General features: G+C 35.6%; 2 protein-coding genes across 2 annotated transcripts; one reads left to right on the forward strand and one right to left on the reverse strand.

Annotated features, from left to right (window-relative positions):
- Positions 1 to 102: 102 nt before the first annotated feature.
- On the forward strand, positions 103 to 1,727 carry PNSL1 (PsbP-like protein 2). Its single transcript, XM_028081487.2, has 8 exons — positions 103 to 261; positions 350 to 449; positions 566 to 649; positions 803 to 876; positions 973 to 1,095; positions 1,180 to 1,251; positions 1,342 to 1,438; positions 1,525 to 1,727. The coding sequence occupies exons 1-8, from the start codon at positions 208 to 210 to the stop codon at positions 1,626 to 1,628; spliced, it is 708 nt and encodes a 235-aa protein (XP_027937288.2). The 5' UTR covers positions 103 to 207; the 3' UTR covers positions 1,629 to 1,727.
- A 1,124-nt stretch (positions 1,728 to 2,851) lies between these two features.
- On the reverse strand, positions 2,852 to 12,607 carry LOC114191991 (ABC transporter B family member 20). Its single transcript, XM_028081485.2, has 11 exons — positions 11,946 to 12,607; positions 10,200 to 10,254; positions 9,946 to 10,121; positions 9,631 to 9,831; positions 8,206 to 8,465; positions 7,810 to 8,120; positions 7,488 to 7,708; positions 7,019 to 7,359; positions 5,996 to 6,783; positions 5,669 to 5,910; positions 2,852 to 4,769 (listed from the first exon to the last, which is right to left on the reverse strand). Exons 1-11 carry the CDS (start codon positions 12,318 to 12,320, stop codon positions 3,540 to 3,542), a joined length of 4,200 nt encoding a protein of 1,399 aa, XP_027937286.2. The 5' UTR covers positions 12,321 to 12,607; the 3' UTR covers positions 2,852 to 3,539.
- Between the last annotated feature and the right edge of the window lie 2,327 nt (positions 12,608 to 14,934).

Below are 14,934 nucleotides of genomic sequence, written 5' to 3' on the forward strand. Positions count from 1 at the left end.
TTTGAAAATTAGAGTGGAAAAATTGTGGAGGTGCAAGAAGTAAAAGGCATTGTCCCATTGTGGCATAACCGGCATTATCCATTGAGAGAGAAAAAAATGTTCGGTTGTCATATACGGTCACAAGTTCCCAGCCACATCAAAAGGCTTAAATTCTATGATACACAGCACACACTATCTCAGAAGTGAAGCTCTGAAGAACTGTGAAGTATGGTACTTTCTTCATGCTCTTTGACTTGGATTTCACCCTCCTTCTCCCCTAAGGTCTGTCACAAATTCTTTCTATTTCATTAACACAATGTTCTCTCTATACACAACTCATATTCATGCACTCTACTTTCCACTTTTTCAGTTAAACTTGCCACATTCAAACCATTTACCTCGCAATACTGCAACTTCATCTTCCAACAACACTGCGTTTTGTTCATTGGAGACGATCTCCACCGGAGAAAGTAACAACCTAAACTGAACTATTTCCTAGTTGTTTTTTTTTGGTGAAAAATCAGGATTGGATGATGAACATTTGATGAAAATAAAAAACTCATCGAATGTGTTCTATGATTTTCAGGCCACTGCCAGAGAAGACCGCTATTGCTGGGAGTTGGAGCTTTAACTGCAAATTTACAACTGACAGATTTGGTATTTGCTCAAGGTATTCACGCATGCTGATGTGATCGTATTTTGTGTTATTGAGTTTCGTTTCACTAAAAGGATCTTTGTTCGTGTGTTAAACCGAGAGATTTGTCATATCATAACATGATCTTCTGAAATTTTGTGAATTTCATTACTGTTCTTTGTCCTGTAGAAAAACCAGACAGATACCAAGCTTTTGTGGACTATGAAGATGGGTATTCTTACGTATATCCGAGAGAGTGGAAGGTAAGAAATAAGAGCCATGTTAATCTTATCAGAAACTATAGTCACAATCATACACTTTCCTGCAAGTTTGAATGTATATGTATCTCCTCTCATTAGGAATTTGACTTTTTGGCTCATGATTCTGCCTTCAAAGACAAAGTCCTACAGTTACAGAATGTAAGGGTGAGATTTATACCGACAGAGAAAAAAGACATCCGAGATTTGGGTCCTTTGGAAGAGGTGATGCTGCAAAACTGTGTTCTGATGTTTTTTTTTCTGAATCTGTAGTCTACTTTGTACTAAACCAGTTTGTATCTTAATCAGGTAGTATACTATTTGGTGAAGCATAGATATGCTGCACCAAACCAAAGACCAACAATAAATGCCATGGAGGAGGTTTCTTCTTTCTTTATTTCTTCACAATGTGTGTTTAAATATGTGTCTAAGATTTTGATAGTAACAACTATTGTTGACTTGTGAATGCAGCGAACAATAGATGGAAAACATTACTATACCTTTGAATACATACTTACATCACCAAACTACGCTAGTGGCTCCTTTGCAACAATTGCTATAGGAAATGGTAAGTAACCTGCCATGGCAGCTATCTGAATTTGTGACCTTTTTCATAGGGTTATATACCTAACAATAAAGGTGCTCTTTTTGCAGGACGGTACTACACGTTAATTGTGGGAGCCAATGAAAGGCGATGGAAAAGAGTACGAGATGAGCTTAAAGTGGTAGCAGAATCTTTTAGGCTTCTTGACATATAAAATGTCACGGGGCAATGCAAGACGAGCTTAAATTTGCCTACAGATGAAGTTTGTTTTTAAATATTTGTATATCAGTAAATATAGTTTTTTACGGGTGAATGAGGTATTCTACCACAGCAATATTAATTGGATTCTTTATAGCATTAATTAATACCAATGACACGATAACGGAGCGTAGGACACGTGTTACGTGGTGGTGCAAACAAACCTAATTTGTTCCTCCTCTCTCTTTTATAATTAGGATTTAGGAATAAAAAATATATTGTTATCGAATAGGGTTTTTTAAGATAAAAACTACATTATCGTAATCCCTGCATTTTAGGAATTGGATTTGACTGGTTCAAATATTTCTCTAAAGGTTAATAGCCTTTCTAACGGTGTACACATTCCGCATACAAAAACAAGGAGAAAAAGCTTCGTCTTCCTCCTAAAAATTCTGCTACTCGAATATAAATATTGCGAAACATTCATGTTCAATAGTTTAAGGATCTTTCCCTATATCAGATTGAGCCAGCGGATTGGCTGCCGGAAGAACGTATCATAATTTATGGACAAAAGGTGGGCTTCAATCCAGGATTTTTCTGAACCTTTCTTCCAAATATATTCTTCATCTTTTATGCATATTTGATAACATTTCTTTTGATATATTCTTCATCTTTTATGCTTATTTGATGGTTATAATTATGGATTGTTTGTAAAAAAAAATTCTTTAAAGAATTGTTATTCTTTTTCTTCTGTGCCAATTATGTGAAAGATTTTTGTATTCTCTTTTCTGGTTAGCTTTGTATTCTTTTATCTAGCATCGGCAGAATGACATTTTTCTTGTTACCCGGTGATCTCTTCGGGGACTGTTCCAGCCGGATCTCTTGGAATTCTTTACCTGAGGGACGGGATGAAAAATCTCTCGATGTAGATTTGTGGTGACAAATAATAAAGATAAAAAAATTGTCAGGGAAACAATTAGACCAATTACATAGTATAATTATTAGAAGAAATAAACCCATATCTAACACATAAAACCATATCTAACAAATTATGGACATCTCGTTGCTGGGAGGAAACAACCTTAAATACACTCACAAAGAATCATGTGTTCTCACGAAATGTAGAACCGAAGATTGGATGTGAAGCAGTTCCTTCAAAGCTATGCAAACCCCACATTTCCAGATGGAATAATGTAGTGTCATTCTCCACACTCAATTGTCTGTTCATAAGCTTATTAGTTCAAAACAAAAATAGCAAATTAATTAAGATAAACAACTATAAGAATGTATCAAACTAGTTGGCAAAAATACACGTGGAAATTGGCATCTATTATCTAAGGACAAAAAAAAAAAAACTCGAGAACTCGTGTAATTCAAGCACTAAAAGAAACTGCTTCTAAACTATGGCTATGTATATACAGAGGTTTTACAACAACACTTGAGACTGTATATTCTACAATTTTCACAAAAAGTAGAAAAAGTACAGGAGTGAACAAGTTGAGAGACTGGAAGAGTGAAAAGGAGGTCGAATAGAATAGAAGAGTAACTCAGCTGAATTAGTGTTGATGCCGCCGCCTTCCTATCGTTGTAAAACAAAATGAATATGCCGTGGAGACAACACCTTGGGTCAGCCTAAACTTCTTGCCTCCAAAAGAATACGGATACACAGCTTCAATACTCAAACCAACCGAATTCCAGCTTCCTGTATTCAAATCCTACACTATCCCTGCCACAGCACCCTCTTCCTAAGCCTATCAATGCCTGAGTGCTGATCCAATACTCCCATTCTTGCTACATGCAAGCCTCCACCTGACATTGGAAGATTCCATCAGGTGCTGCAATCACCACTCATTCTAGTCAAGTAGTTTATGAAACAATTCTCATGAACCAACATTAGCTGCAACTACTCACACTGCATACTCCCATTCTAAACAAGCCGATGCTGACGCAAAGCCTTACCAAAATGAGGTTGCATCAATCGTACATACAGACCATTTTTTGCCACCAATGAATCATGGGTCCCCTCCTCCACTATCCTTCCTCCATTAAGAACTACTATGTTGTCCACGTGCCTCATCATTGCAGCTCTGTGTGCTATTAAAATAGTGGTTTTGTTTCCCATTACTAGGGTGTCTAGAGCCTCTTGCACCACTCGGCTTGACTCAGATTCAATAGATGAACTAGCTTCATCCAGCAACAAAATAGGAGCATTTTTAAGAATTACCCTTGCAATTGCAATTCTCTGTTTTTGTCCAGGGGTTAAGTCAACACCTCTCATCCCAACATGAGTGTCGTAACCATGAGGCAAGCTACTAATGAAGTGATGAGCATTTGCTATTCTTGCAGCCTCCTTTATTTCAGCTTCACTGGCATTATGCCTGGCATATATGATGTTTTCCCTTATGGTTGTTGAGAAGATAATCGGTTCCTGCTGAACCAGACCAAGGTGGCTCCGCAACCATCTCAAATTATATTGCTTTAAATCCCTCCCATCTAGCAAAACTTGGCCAGAAACTGGATCGTAGAATCTCTCGATCAAAGATATTATTGTGCTCTTCCCTGACCCCGAAACTCCCACTACAGCAATTGTTTGCCCTCCATTGACTTTGAGGCTAAAATTGCTTAACACCAACACTTCCGGTCGGGAAGGATAACAAAAATCAACATTTTTCAACTCAATGCTCCCATATACATTGGGTGGCTTCATTGCTTTGCTATCATCAGGATCAATCTTAGGCACACGATCTATAATTTCAAACACTGATATGAGAGATTTACGACGCTTAAGTATGTAAGGAGCCAACCCAAAAGGCTCCACAAGGGCAAATGTAGCAAATGAGAAAACCATGTACTCCTTGAGAGCGGTAGGTGTATCCACATAACTCTTATTTATACATATTGCAGTGTACCAAAGTAGAAGGGCATTACATGCAAAGAGCAGAAACTGTGAAAAGCCAAATGCAAAACCAATGGCCACTCCATGCAGAAAGCTTTGCTTAAATATTTTATTTAACTGTAATTGGTAGAGTTCCATCACCTTGTTACCAGCACAAAATGCAACAACAGTGTAAATATTCCTAACTGCGTCTTCAAGAACCAAAGATGCCTTTCTGTGCATTTCTTGTATGCCCTTTGAAAATCCAGCAAGCCATAATTTCTGCAACATTAAGGAGACTGCTTAACACATGCATCATGCTAACCACAACCAAATTAATACAAACATCATTATGCATAGCCAGTAGTATTATCATTGGTCATTCACAAAGACAGCAAAAGCAGGTCTGTTAGCTATAGTAATTAAAATTAAACATAAATTGACATAAATAAGAATTTCCATAAATGAAAATGAAACCCCCATAAAGAGGTCTTCAATAATGGCACTACTCTTGATCCTGCAAAGACACTGCTGCCAAATTACACTAATTACAGACCATTGATTACTCAAGCACAAATAGATACATCATAAATTATAATTGAAATTATCACAATAGCACAGATAATTTCAATATAAAATTTGTTAAAGCAATCACAATTAAACATTAAGGAGACTGCTTTAGTTTTCAGTATTTGACGAGATGCATGAAACATTGTTTTTAATTTCAGTGAAATATACGCAAATGAATAATACAAAAGAGGAGATATAAACTGATACACAAAGAGAAACAGTGTCATTTTTCCTTTTCAACATTAGCAAGTCTTGCACATACACAGACCCCAAGACATTTCATAGTTTTTGGATTTGTTTTGGTATTCTCACGACATTCATGAGGCAAAGGAGAGATTACATTAATTGGTCATGATGACTACCAATTATTCAACTAACTTCCCTAATAATCATCACAGTAAATGGGAAAGAAGACAACAGATCAATCCACCTTGTGCGAAAACGCATGGCTGTTGTTGATATGAAAAGATGTGGAAAATATGAATTTCAAAATAAATAAATTTTGCAAGAGGCATAAATTTTTACAGACTGTATCGACATGAAAAAGAAATACAACCTCAATCCAACAACCTGACAAAATTACAGGCAAAAACAGAAAAGCAGTTGCAAACCTGGGCAACAGCCGAAACACAAAGAACTGGAAGTGTTGCTAAAGCCACAAGTGCCAATCGCCAGTGCAGCAAAACACCAATGAGAAATGCAACAATAACTGCAGCACTGTCCTGTATAAATATGGAAAGACGGTTACTGAAAGCTGCTCGCACAAATGTAGCATCATTGGCCAAGCGCATCGATAGATTGTCAGCACTATTTTCCTCTTCATCAAACCATCCCGTTTCATTGCGTAGCATGGCTGCAATGTTGTTAAAACAGGTTAAGTATAGGGCAGAAGTCCAATATGTTTTTCTTCTAAATAATAACACTTCAAATTTACGCACCTGAGAACATCATTCTCCTAACTCTTTCTGTCATTTTCTCCCCCATAATACCAAAGTAGAAATGCTGTAAAAAGTTGGCAACAACTGTCACAATACCCATGCAGGCAATGATCAAGCACCATTTATCTATCTCTCTTTGGAAGTGATGTGCCTCATCAATTTTATAGTAATCTGTCACCACCAGACCAATAACATAGGCAAGAAGGGGATTGAACGAACCAAAGATAGCAGCGCCTGTGCTTCCTAACACAGCATAAAGCCACTCTGCAAAACTAAGTTCTGCTAGCCTCCAAATTGAGGGTTGTTTTCGATGCCTCGCGTCTGTTGTTTCAGTCATTTTCACAGAAAGATCACCAGAATGACTATCAGGCCTGCTAAAAGTCTGTGAATGGGAGCGTTCATTTTTAGGATCAGATGTTAAAAGCGGTGAAACAGGGGATTCTGGGTCAGAACCATTTGACTTTTGTCTATGCACACACTGAACATCAATCTTGGGTAACTCCGGTAGTCTCATTTCAAAACTATCCTGCCTTTTAATTGATGGCTCCTTATCTGCTGAATCTAAAGACTGTCCATTTTCCATCATCTTCTCCGATGGTGGGCTCCGAATTTTTGGTGATTCTTGTGAATTAAAAAAGCCATCCGAAGGCCGGAAAATGGCAGAAACTCTTTGAAGAGAGGGCGACTTTATCATTTTAGGAGATGAAGGTTCTTTGAAGCTGTGACTTTCTGAAGAATCCTTCTCAATTTGGAAAGTTGCAGTCTCCTTGTAGTTTCGAACAGGCATCCTGGATCACAAAAGAAAAAGTGATTTTTCATCAAGCAAATGATGAAATCTTGCAAATTATAAAAAAACAGCAACCATTGTGTAACAATTATTAGTTTATTATTATAGTAAAACATTAACAGACTACAGTCACCTTAACAGACATAATATCTGTATTTTAAAGTCATGTTATATTCTTCACAAACATAAATTTGTGCATGGCAAAAGTTGAAGCGTGATTTGAGGCAGTAACAAACCTCTTGGGAAGTTTTGTGGCTTCTTCACATCGAAGAAGCTCTGCATATAAGCCATCCAGGGTCAGTAACTCATCATGTGTACCCATTTCAACAAGTTGACCATCCTCCATGACAGCTATATAATCAGCATTCTTTATAAGACTAAGCCTTCGAGCAATTATTATCGTTGAGCGTCCCAACATTAGCAGATCCAGAGCTTCCTGAACAGACCTCTCAGCCTCAAAATCAAGTCCACCAGTAACCTCATCAAGAAGAAGAATGGATGGATTTAAAAGCACAGCTCTTGCAATAGAAAGCTTTATTTTCTGCTCTTCAGTTAATGCTAGACCAGCCCTGCCAACCTGAAAAGACAGAACCCTAGTTTAGGAGGTGAAAAGAGATTCCCACCAAAAAGGACATCATAATTGAAATACATAGGTTTCATCCAAAACAACATAGGTTTCATAAGATCATTTGAATCAAGTTTCACCTGTGTGTCATAACCTTTATCTAATGAACTGATAAAGGTATGTGCATGAGCTATTTTAGCAGCCTCTTCAATTTGATCCATGGTGGTATCTCTGCCATAAGCAATGTTGTCTCTTATACTCAAACTGAGCAAAGCAGGTTCTTGGGTGACCAGTCCTATCTGACTCCTTAACCATTCCAGTTTCATATTCTTTATATTTTCACCATCTAAAAGAACTTCCCCTGAACCACAGATAGGTAAATTTATTTAAATATGAATTGACCTATAAAGTGTTTTAGATGTGATATAGAATAAATTTGCACCAACAAGAGAAAAAAAGTACCTAAAGTTGGATCATAGAATCGCTCCATAAGGGGAATAATACTACTTTTACCAGAGCCATTTCTTCCAACAAGTGCCACAGTCTTTTTAGCAGGAACAGTGAGATAAAACCCACTCAAGATAGGGATTTCAGGGCGAGAAAGATAACTGAAGTATACATTCCGGAACTCTATATTTCCTTGCACAGAAGCTGGAGCACTGCCATCATGATTAAAAGATGAGGATGATCGACTAATCATCTCAAATAGTCTATAGGCAGCTATGCGCCCTTGATCAAATGAGTAGAAATTTGTGGCTGCTTGATTCAAACCCCTAAACCAAATTAACAAAAACTGTAAGAAAAATGTAAAACAGATAAAGAAAAAAAAATAAAAAAAGAGTTGGGAATGATGCTCACAAGCCACTTAGAATCACAGCAAACAGAGCTGTTATAATTTCACCACCATGAGCTTTTCCATTTATAACCAGGAGCCTTCCAACCCAGAGTTGTAATGCACAAGAACATATTGCAAGTCCATAAGTAAAACCAAGGCCAAGCCCTTGAACAAGACTTATTAATATACCATATCTAAGAGTAGCTTGAAGTGATGTTGCATATGAATATTTAGACAACGTTTCATTTGTAAATGCATATAAGGTCCTTATGTAGGAAACTGCCTGCATCACAAGAAAATATACATATTCAGATCTGATCGTGCTAAAACAATTCATCCAATAATGAGAACTTTAACTTTCTTCCCACTTCACCAAATTCAAACCTTTAAAGCAAAAATACATATAAATGAACTGATTCTCCGAACTTAAAGATAAATAAAGAAAACAAGGCAATGGTATTCATTCACTTCCAACCATAAAGTAAACCTCAAAAAAATTTCCATTTATGGTGAACTAAAGGGAACTCATGTATAATACGGTCCAATTTTCCATTTATAATGAATTAAAAACTATTTGAGATCACACATCAACTAGAGATATGGTCAATCTTCACCTTACAAACCAGTTTTGTGAGGTTGATTTAAGTCTAAACCTACTAATCCACAATTACAAACAATAAATTACTAGCAAAAATCAAGAAGCATTTTACTTTAAGGATACCATTTCACAAATTTAGGACTTAGTTTTCATTTCCTAATTGACGGGATAAAGGATAGGATGATCTATGCTCAACATGAGATAGTCAGAAAAACAGAGCATTCAGCATTGCAATTTGCAATATATAGTTGCAGAAGAATGCTGGCATATTTTGGTGTTTGTGTGGCTTTAAATGTGTTAAAGTATGTTCCTGACTTCTCTTTGGCATTATGCTCATGTCTGCTTGAAGGAAGTTGCTAATATGCCAAAAGATAGGGTGATCTTACTGCAATAGAGTTTCCTTTTTAGGAGAATATCTTATCAACTCCCCTAGTTGTATTTTTTTCTGTATTCTTTCTGACAAGTTCTATTTCAATCAAAACATGGATACCATATGACCAACAACAATCTCAAGCAAGTCTCATTTCCATAACATTGTAAGGAAAGACATAAAATTTGAGTACATCAAAGACCTCTTCACAGCCCAAATTGAAATACATATACAGGATGGAATTACAGTAAAAGGAAAGATACAGAATCACATAATTGATACGAGAAACTTTCAAAAGTTAAATTCTTTCTTTTCTTTTGGTGGTTAGTAAAATATTAAAATTAAAATCAATTGAAATCGACACCTGAAATGAATATGTTTGTGTGTATGCATATACATGTATGTAAGCATGTGTATTTCTGTATGCATAACAATTAATGGTTCAATGCAAGAATGAATTGAAGTTTAACTATAAATAACCTGTTCAGCAATGCTGGCTGCTTCAGCATATGCATCTTGAATATTCTCGGCAAGTCTGTGGAGGAATATATTAGATATTCCTCCTGCAGCAACAATAAATGGACCTGTAGCTAATGTTATCAATGCAATCTGCCAACAATTGATAAAAGCAATAACAAGACCACTGAAGAATGTTGCCATATTATGAATATAATTCCCAACCTGTATCATCAAAAGTATACACACGGTATAAAATATGTGTTGAGATTTTTCTGGAAAGAGTAGCAAATTTACAAAGGAGTGAATACTGAATATACACACAAGAGCACCACGAACCTTTTCACTAAGAGCAGACTGAATGAGCAGCACATCACTTAATACTTGACTCACAATGTCTCCATTATTTCCATAAGTATCAAAAAAACTCATATCTTGGTTAAGTAATACTTGGACATATTTTGATCTGATCACAGCAGTCTGCCGTTCTCCAGTAAGAATCCAACACGAAACCTCTATTAATCAAGAAAGATTAGTATTGAACAAAACTTAAATGTAACATCTAATAAGAAATATCCTTGTAATTAACTTACCAATCCAACCAGCAGCAAAAACTCCCCCAGCAATATACACAATGGTTAAAGCAAGCTGCAGAAAAAAAAAGGTAAATAAGCATACAAGTCCATTTTTCAAATCTTGTTTACAAACTATGTGCCTCGAAAAATAATTAAATTCCTAGTTATGAAGTCATACGGTTCAACTACTAAATTAACCAGTTCAAAATTGGAGAGACATACTCTTCAGATCCTTGGTTGAAACTGATTTAAAACAAAAAACCTACTGTTCATTCATGTGGGTTAACCATGCCAAATGATGTAAGTTCTTCTGCATAGTTATTGCCTGTGCAACTTCACAGAAGTAATTTATTAGTAAAATGTTGAGTTCTAGTGTGATGCAATGCAAGATGATCTAGAATCAAGAAAGCCTATGTTCAAAGGTCAGGTTGCCTCAATTTATATTATTTACTTACATTGCAACAATAATTGTAATATTCTAAATTGGCAATAATAATTGTTAAATTTTGAAATTCTCTATGCAAGGTCAACTTTGCAAATTTTCTTAGGTTCAATTCAAGCTTAGCTTGATTTTTAAAAATTCCTTATAGAAGGAGGATAAGTCATATCCATCCTATTTAAAAAGGTTTAACGTTTTTCCACTTAATAGAACTACTGTATTTATAGCACCTGAAAAGAGAAATGACTGATCAGATTTATGAATAAAAAGAAGAAATTGTTCCCTTCTAAGTTGTGTGCCTTTGTATTGTTATGCAACCAAACCCTAGGTGAAATGCCTGTTATATTGCCTTTTGCTTATTACCTATTGTTCAACTTACTCAAGTTTTGCATTTCATCCAAGACTTAATTTCCTTGGCAAATAGAAACAAAAATTCATCCCATCAATACCCTGAGTTATCCTTGTTCGATCCCAAAGCCCTTGATACCATGTAAAAAAGTTACTGTTCAAAGCTAAAAACATCCAGAGAACTGTCCCTTAAATCCCTTCGTATCCATCCCCTAACCCCGGGAACTCCTACAACAATTTAGGTAAACTTGAGATGAGAGGGGAGAGATTTTTTAAATAGTAGCTCTAGGTCTTAAGTCCAACCAGTAAGTGGTATACTCCTGGAGAATCTTATCAGTCATCAGGTGGACAAACCAGGCTCTATTTCGCCACCCAAATCAATCTCTTTATATTTCCGCTGTCTTCATTTTCTTAACACCTTTTCTCATGCTACACAAGTAAACTTCTAGCATCACCCTTTAAATGTTCAAGTAATGAAATCGTTGCTACCTAACCCCGCAAACAAAGTAAACTTATAACCACAGAAAGATAGGCTAAATATATTTGAAACACAGGGTTAATTCCGAGGGCATGGGCAACACTTGTGCCAAATTGCCAATGCTGAGTTTCGAACCCTAAACAGAGTGTCATCGTGCCCCTGATGACTTGGGTGATCCATCGACGAACTACTCTGACCAGGACTATAAACCCTTACAGAAAGGGAATAAACTTATGACGGAGAAAAGAGGGAAGAGCTACGCTATGCCATGCTTAGTGTAGTCAGCTCAGCTTTCAATGAAAGTTAATTGCTCAATTACCTCAAACTACACGGCACCCATGGAGATAAAAACTACAAAAAACTAATAGCATAGTACACAAGACTTAATTTCACTGCCTGCCTAAGGTAAGCGAAACCAAATTATCAGAAATTAACTAAAATCCAGATATTAACAACAGCAACAACTAGGGTTTCGATAGAAAACGAAACGAAACTGAACCTCCTTGAACCTATGAAACTGATCTTCCGCCGAACCCTGCTGAGGAACCCAGAGAACCTTGGCGAAGTAATGCAAGTAAACGACGAGAGCGGTGCCGTGAGCGGCGGCGGCGAGGGAGCCGACGATCATGAGAAACCAGTCGAGGCGGTCGGCACAGGCGAAGAGGTGAGAGAAGGGAACGGCGGCGGGAGGCGGCTCAATCTCCTCAGCCTCCTCCATCTCTTCCTCGACCTCCATCGGCTGCGACGCGGAGGTCTCGGCACCGAGGTCCAGATACGGAGACGGCGACTCCGGCGGCTCTGAAACCTCAGAGACCGGCGTGAGAGGCTGTATATGCGGCGGGGACCACCCGAACAGCCCCCGAGAAACCATCATATCCGATCACAGCAACCCCAGCAACTAACTCTCCGCGATGAAGAGTGGGGAAACAGATCGCACACGAATTCAGAGCACCAGCTCCTTTCTCTCTTCTGTTGAGGAAACGACGACGTATTGAACGCCGTCGAGGTGGTTGTGAGTTGCGAGGTGGCGGCGTGTGGTTTGACTCGGTCAAAAAAGAGGTACGACACCTTAATTTCTTCCTCTTAAGTTTACGACCCTTCTTCGATTCTTCTTCTTCGGCTTTGCTTTCTGTTTTTTCTTTTTGTTTTTTTTTTTTTAATCGGGGTTTTGTTTCGAAGAAAATAATAATAATAATAATATAAGAATAATAATGATAATACGATTACAGCGAGTCTGTGCTGTGAAATTGTGATGGCATGCTCATGCAGCAGAGCTGGAAAAGATAAAGAGAGGGTGTTTTGGTAAATTCGCAGACTATGATGGTGTTGGTAAATGTGTTCCCAGCTGGATCCTATGACCTGAAATTACGTTGAAGCCCTTGTTAGAGTCGTTAGAGTGACACGCGTTAAGTGTTGGTATGCGTCTCCTTTTTTAATAATTGATTTAATATATAAATTTGTTAGCAAAATGAATTAAAAAATGGAGGCTTTGTTTCAGTGAGTGCGTGCGTGATTGATGAAAAGTGACTTCCTCTATTTCAACCAAATACTTAATTTTCTATATAGCAAGTTAAAATTTAAAAATATACTATGCTCATATATTTGCGTATTTAACTTTTTTTTCTTTGAGATTCTGAGTTTTCCTTAAAAGGATGCAAAAGTTTCCTTTTTCGTATAAACCTAACAGAGTTAAAAAATTTGCCCATGGTATTTCGTATCATACTTACATCCACCCTTGTTAAAGATGAAAGAAATGTAAAATGTGTTTTTAAAATAAATAAGAACAAAATTGAATACACGAAAATAGGAATTGTTCTTTCAAAACTACTGTCAAAATCACACATAACATTTTTCAATTGAAATTTTGTTTTAGATCTTAATATTTTAAAAAAAGGTACAAATCTTTAAAAACTCAAAATTCAGAGCAAACATAATAAGATTCCGAGTGAAGTAAATACGTTACCTTTAAATATTTGTTTAGGGAAATATTTATAATAAAGTATGATTAAAATTGAAAGTTAAATTTTAAACTATGTAACGATACATTTAGGTTTGTTTATTATTCTAGAAGTTAAAAGTAAATTCTAATATAATTTTTCTTTATGTAACCACAAAATATGTGGTAGGTATAGAAAACACGTTTAATTTTTCTTTTTATCAATAAATAATAAAGTTCTAATGAAGTTTTTATATTTGGTTTCTGTGTTCTGTGATTTATGTTGTTCATGTTGGTCCAAATGCATTTATGAACATGTTTTAATAAACATTAAAAAAATTAATATACTAATATATGTATTTTTTAAGTTATGCGGAGGACGGCAATAAAAGAAATTGGACTCGGATTTTTCAGTCGTCTGTTTATAAAGATTAAATAAATATATCATTATGTGAAGAAGTTGGGTGAGTGCTGCGAAATTATTTTGGAAAATATCTAAAAGGAGGCGAAAATAAAAATTGATAACTATACATAAGCTACACTATTTTCAATGCGTAGCATTTTGTAGAAGTGAGTAAATAAATTGCAAACATAATGTTCTTATAACAGAAAATTATGAAAATTATAATATTGTACGCAAATCTAAGAACTTTTAGATTGAACATTTTTGTGAGTTTTGAGCACAACATAATTAGAGGGAGGTGTCAACATCCAATTTCGTCCGGGTAAATGTATTTGTTTTGTTAAAAAAATAATAATAATAAGAAAATTATAATAATAATATATAAAAAATAATAATAATAAAAAATAATAAAATAATAAAATAAAAAATATTTTTTTATTGATGGTAGGTTTTTTAACTTTAATTCTACCATGGAAAAAAAAAGAAAAAAAAAAGAAAAGAAGGAAAAAACAAGAGAAGGGAGAATCTGATTTATTTTTAATTATCACACCTTTTTCATTTCATTAGCCTAAATGTTTTATACATATTTTCACCCCTACTGTTTGCTATTTACACTCTTCACATGACATGTCAGACGTTTTATAATTTCTGTTTTTAGAGAGAGGTATAATATTAGGAACAATATTTTTTTATAATAATTTGAATAAATATCTTGCATTTACACTCATGTGATGTGTCTCTTTGCGTTGTCAGTTAGGGAAGGTATTATTTTAATTAAAAGCAAATATTTTCGATAATAACGTTTTTTAGAATGGTACATAGTTAGAAGAAAATATTCCCGATAATAATTAGAATCCATTATATGAATAATATGTTATGATTTTATCACGATCTTTATGTGACAGAAAATATGATTCTAATAATTATAGGCAATATATCATTCGTTAATAATTATAATCAATATCGTGGATATTATGCAACGATTTAGTTGCTATAATATGTTTCATCATTTCCAAATCCTTCGTGTATATTTTATTATAATTAAAGACCAGGATTTCAGTGGTACCCCAAGTGCCTATATAAACACAAGAACTTCTCAAATGCAAGACAGAGAAAAAAAAAATTCGAAAAACACCTCTCCTTTTTTAT

This window comes from Vigna unguiculata, chromosome 7, assembly GCF_037176805.1.
Source record: "Vigna unguiculata cultivar grain cowpea cultivar isolate G323 ecotype 2 chromosome 7, ASM3717680v1, whole genome shotgun sequence".
NCBI lineage: Eukaryota > Viridiplantae > Streptophyta > Magnoliopsida > Fabales > Fabaceae > Vigna > Vigna unguiculata.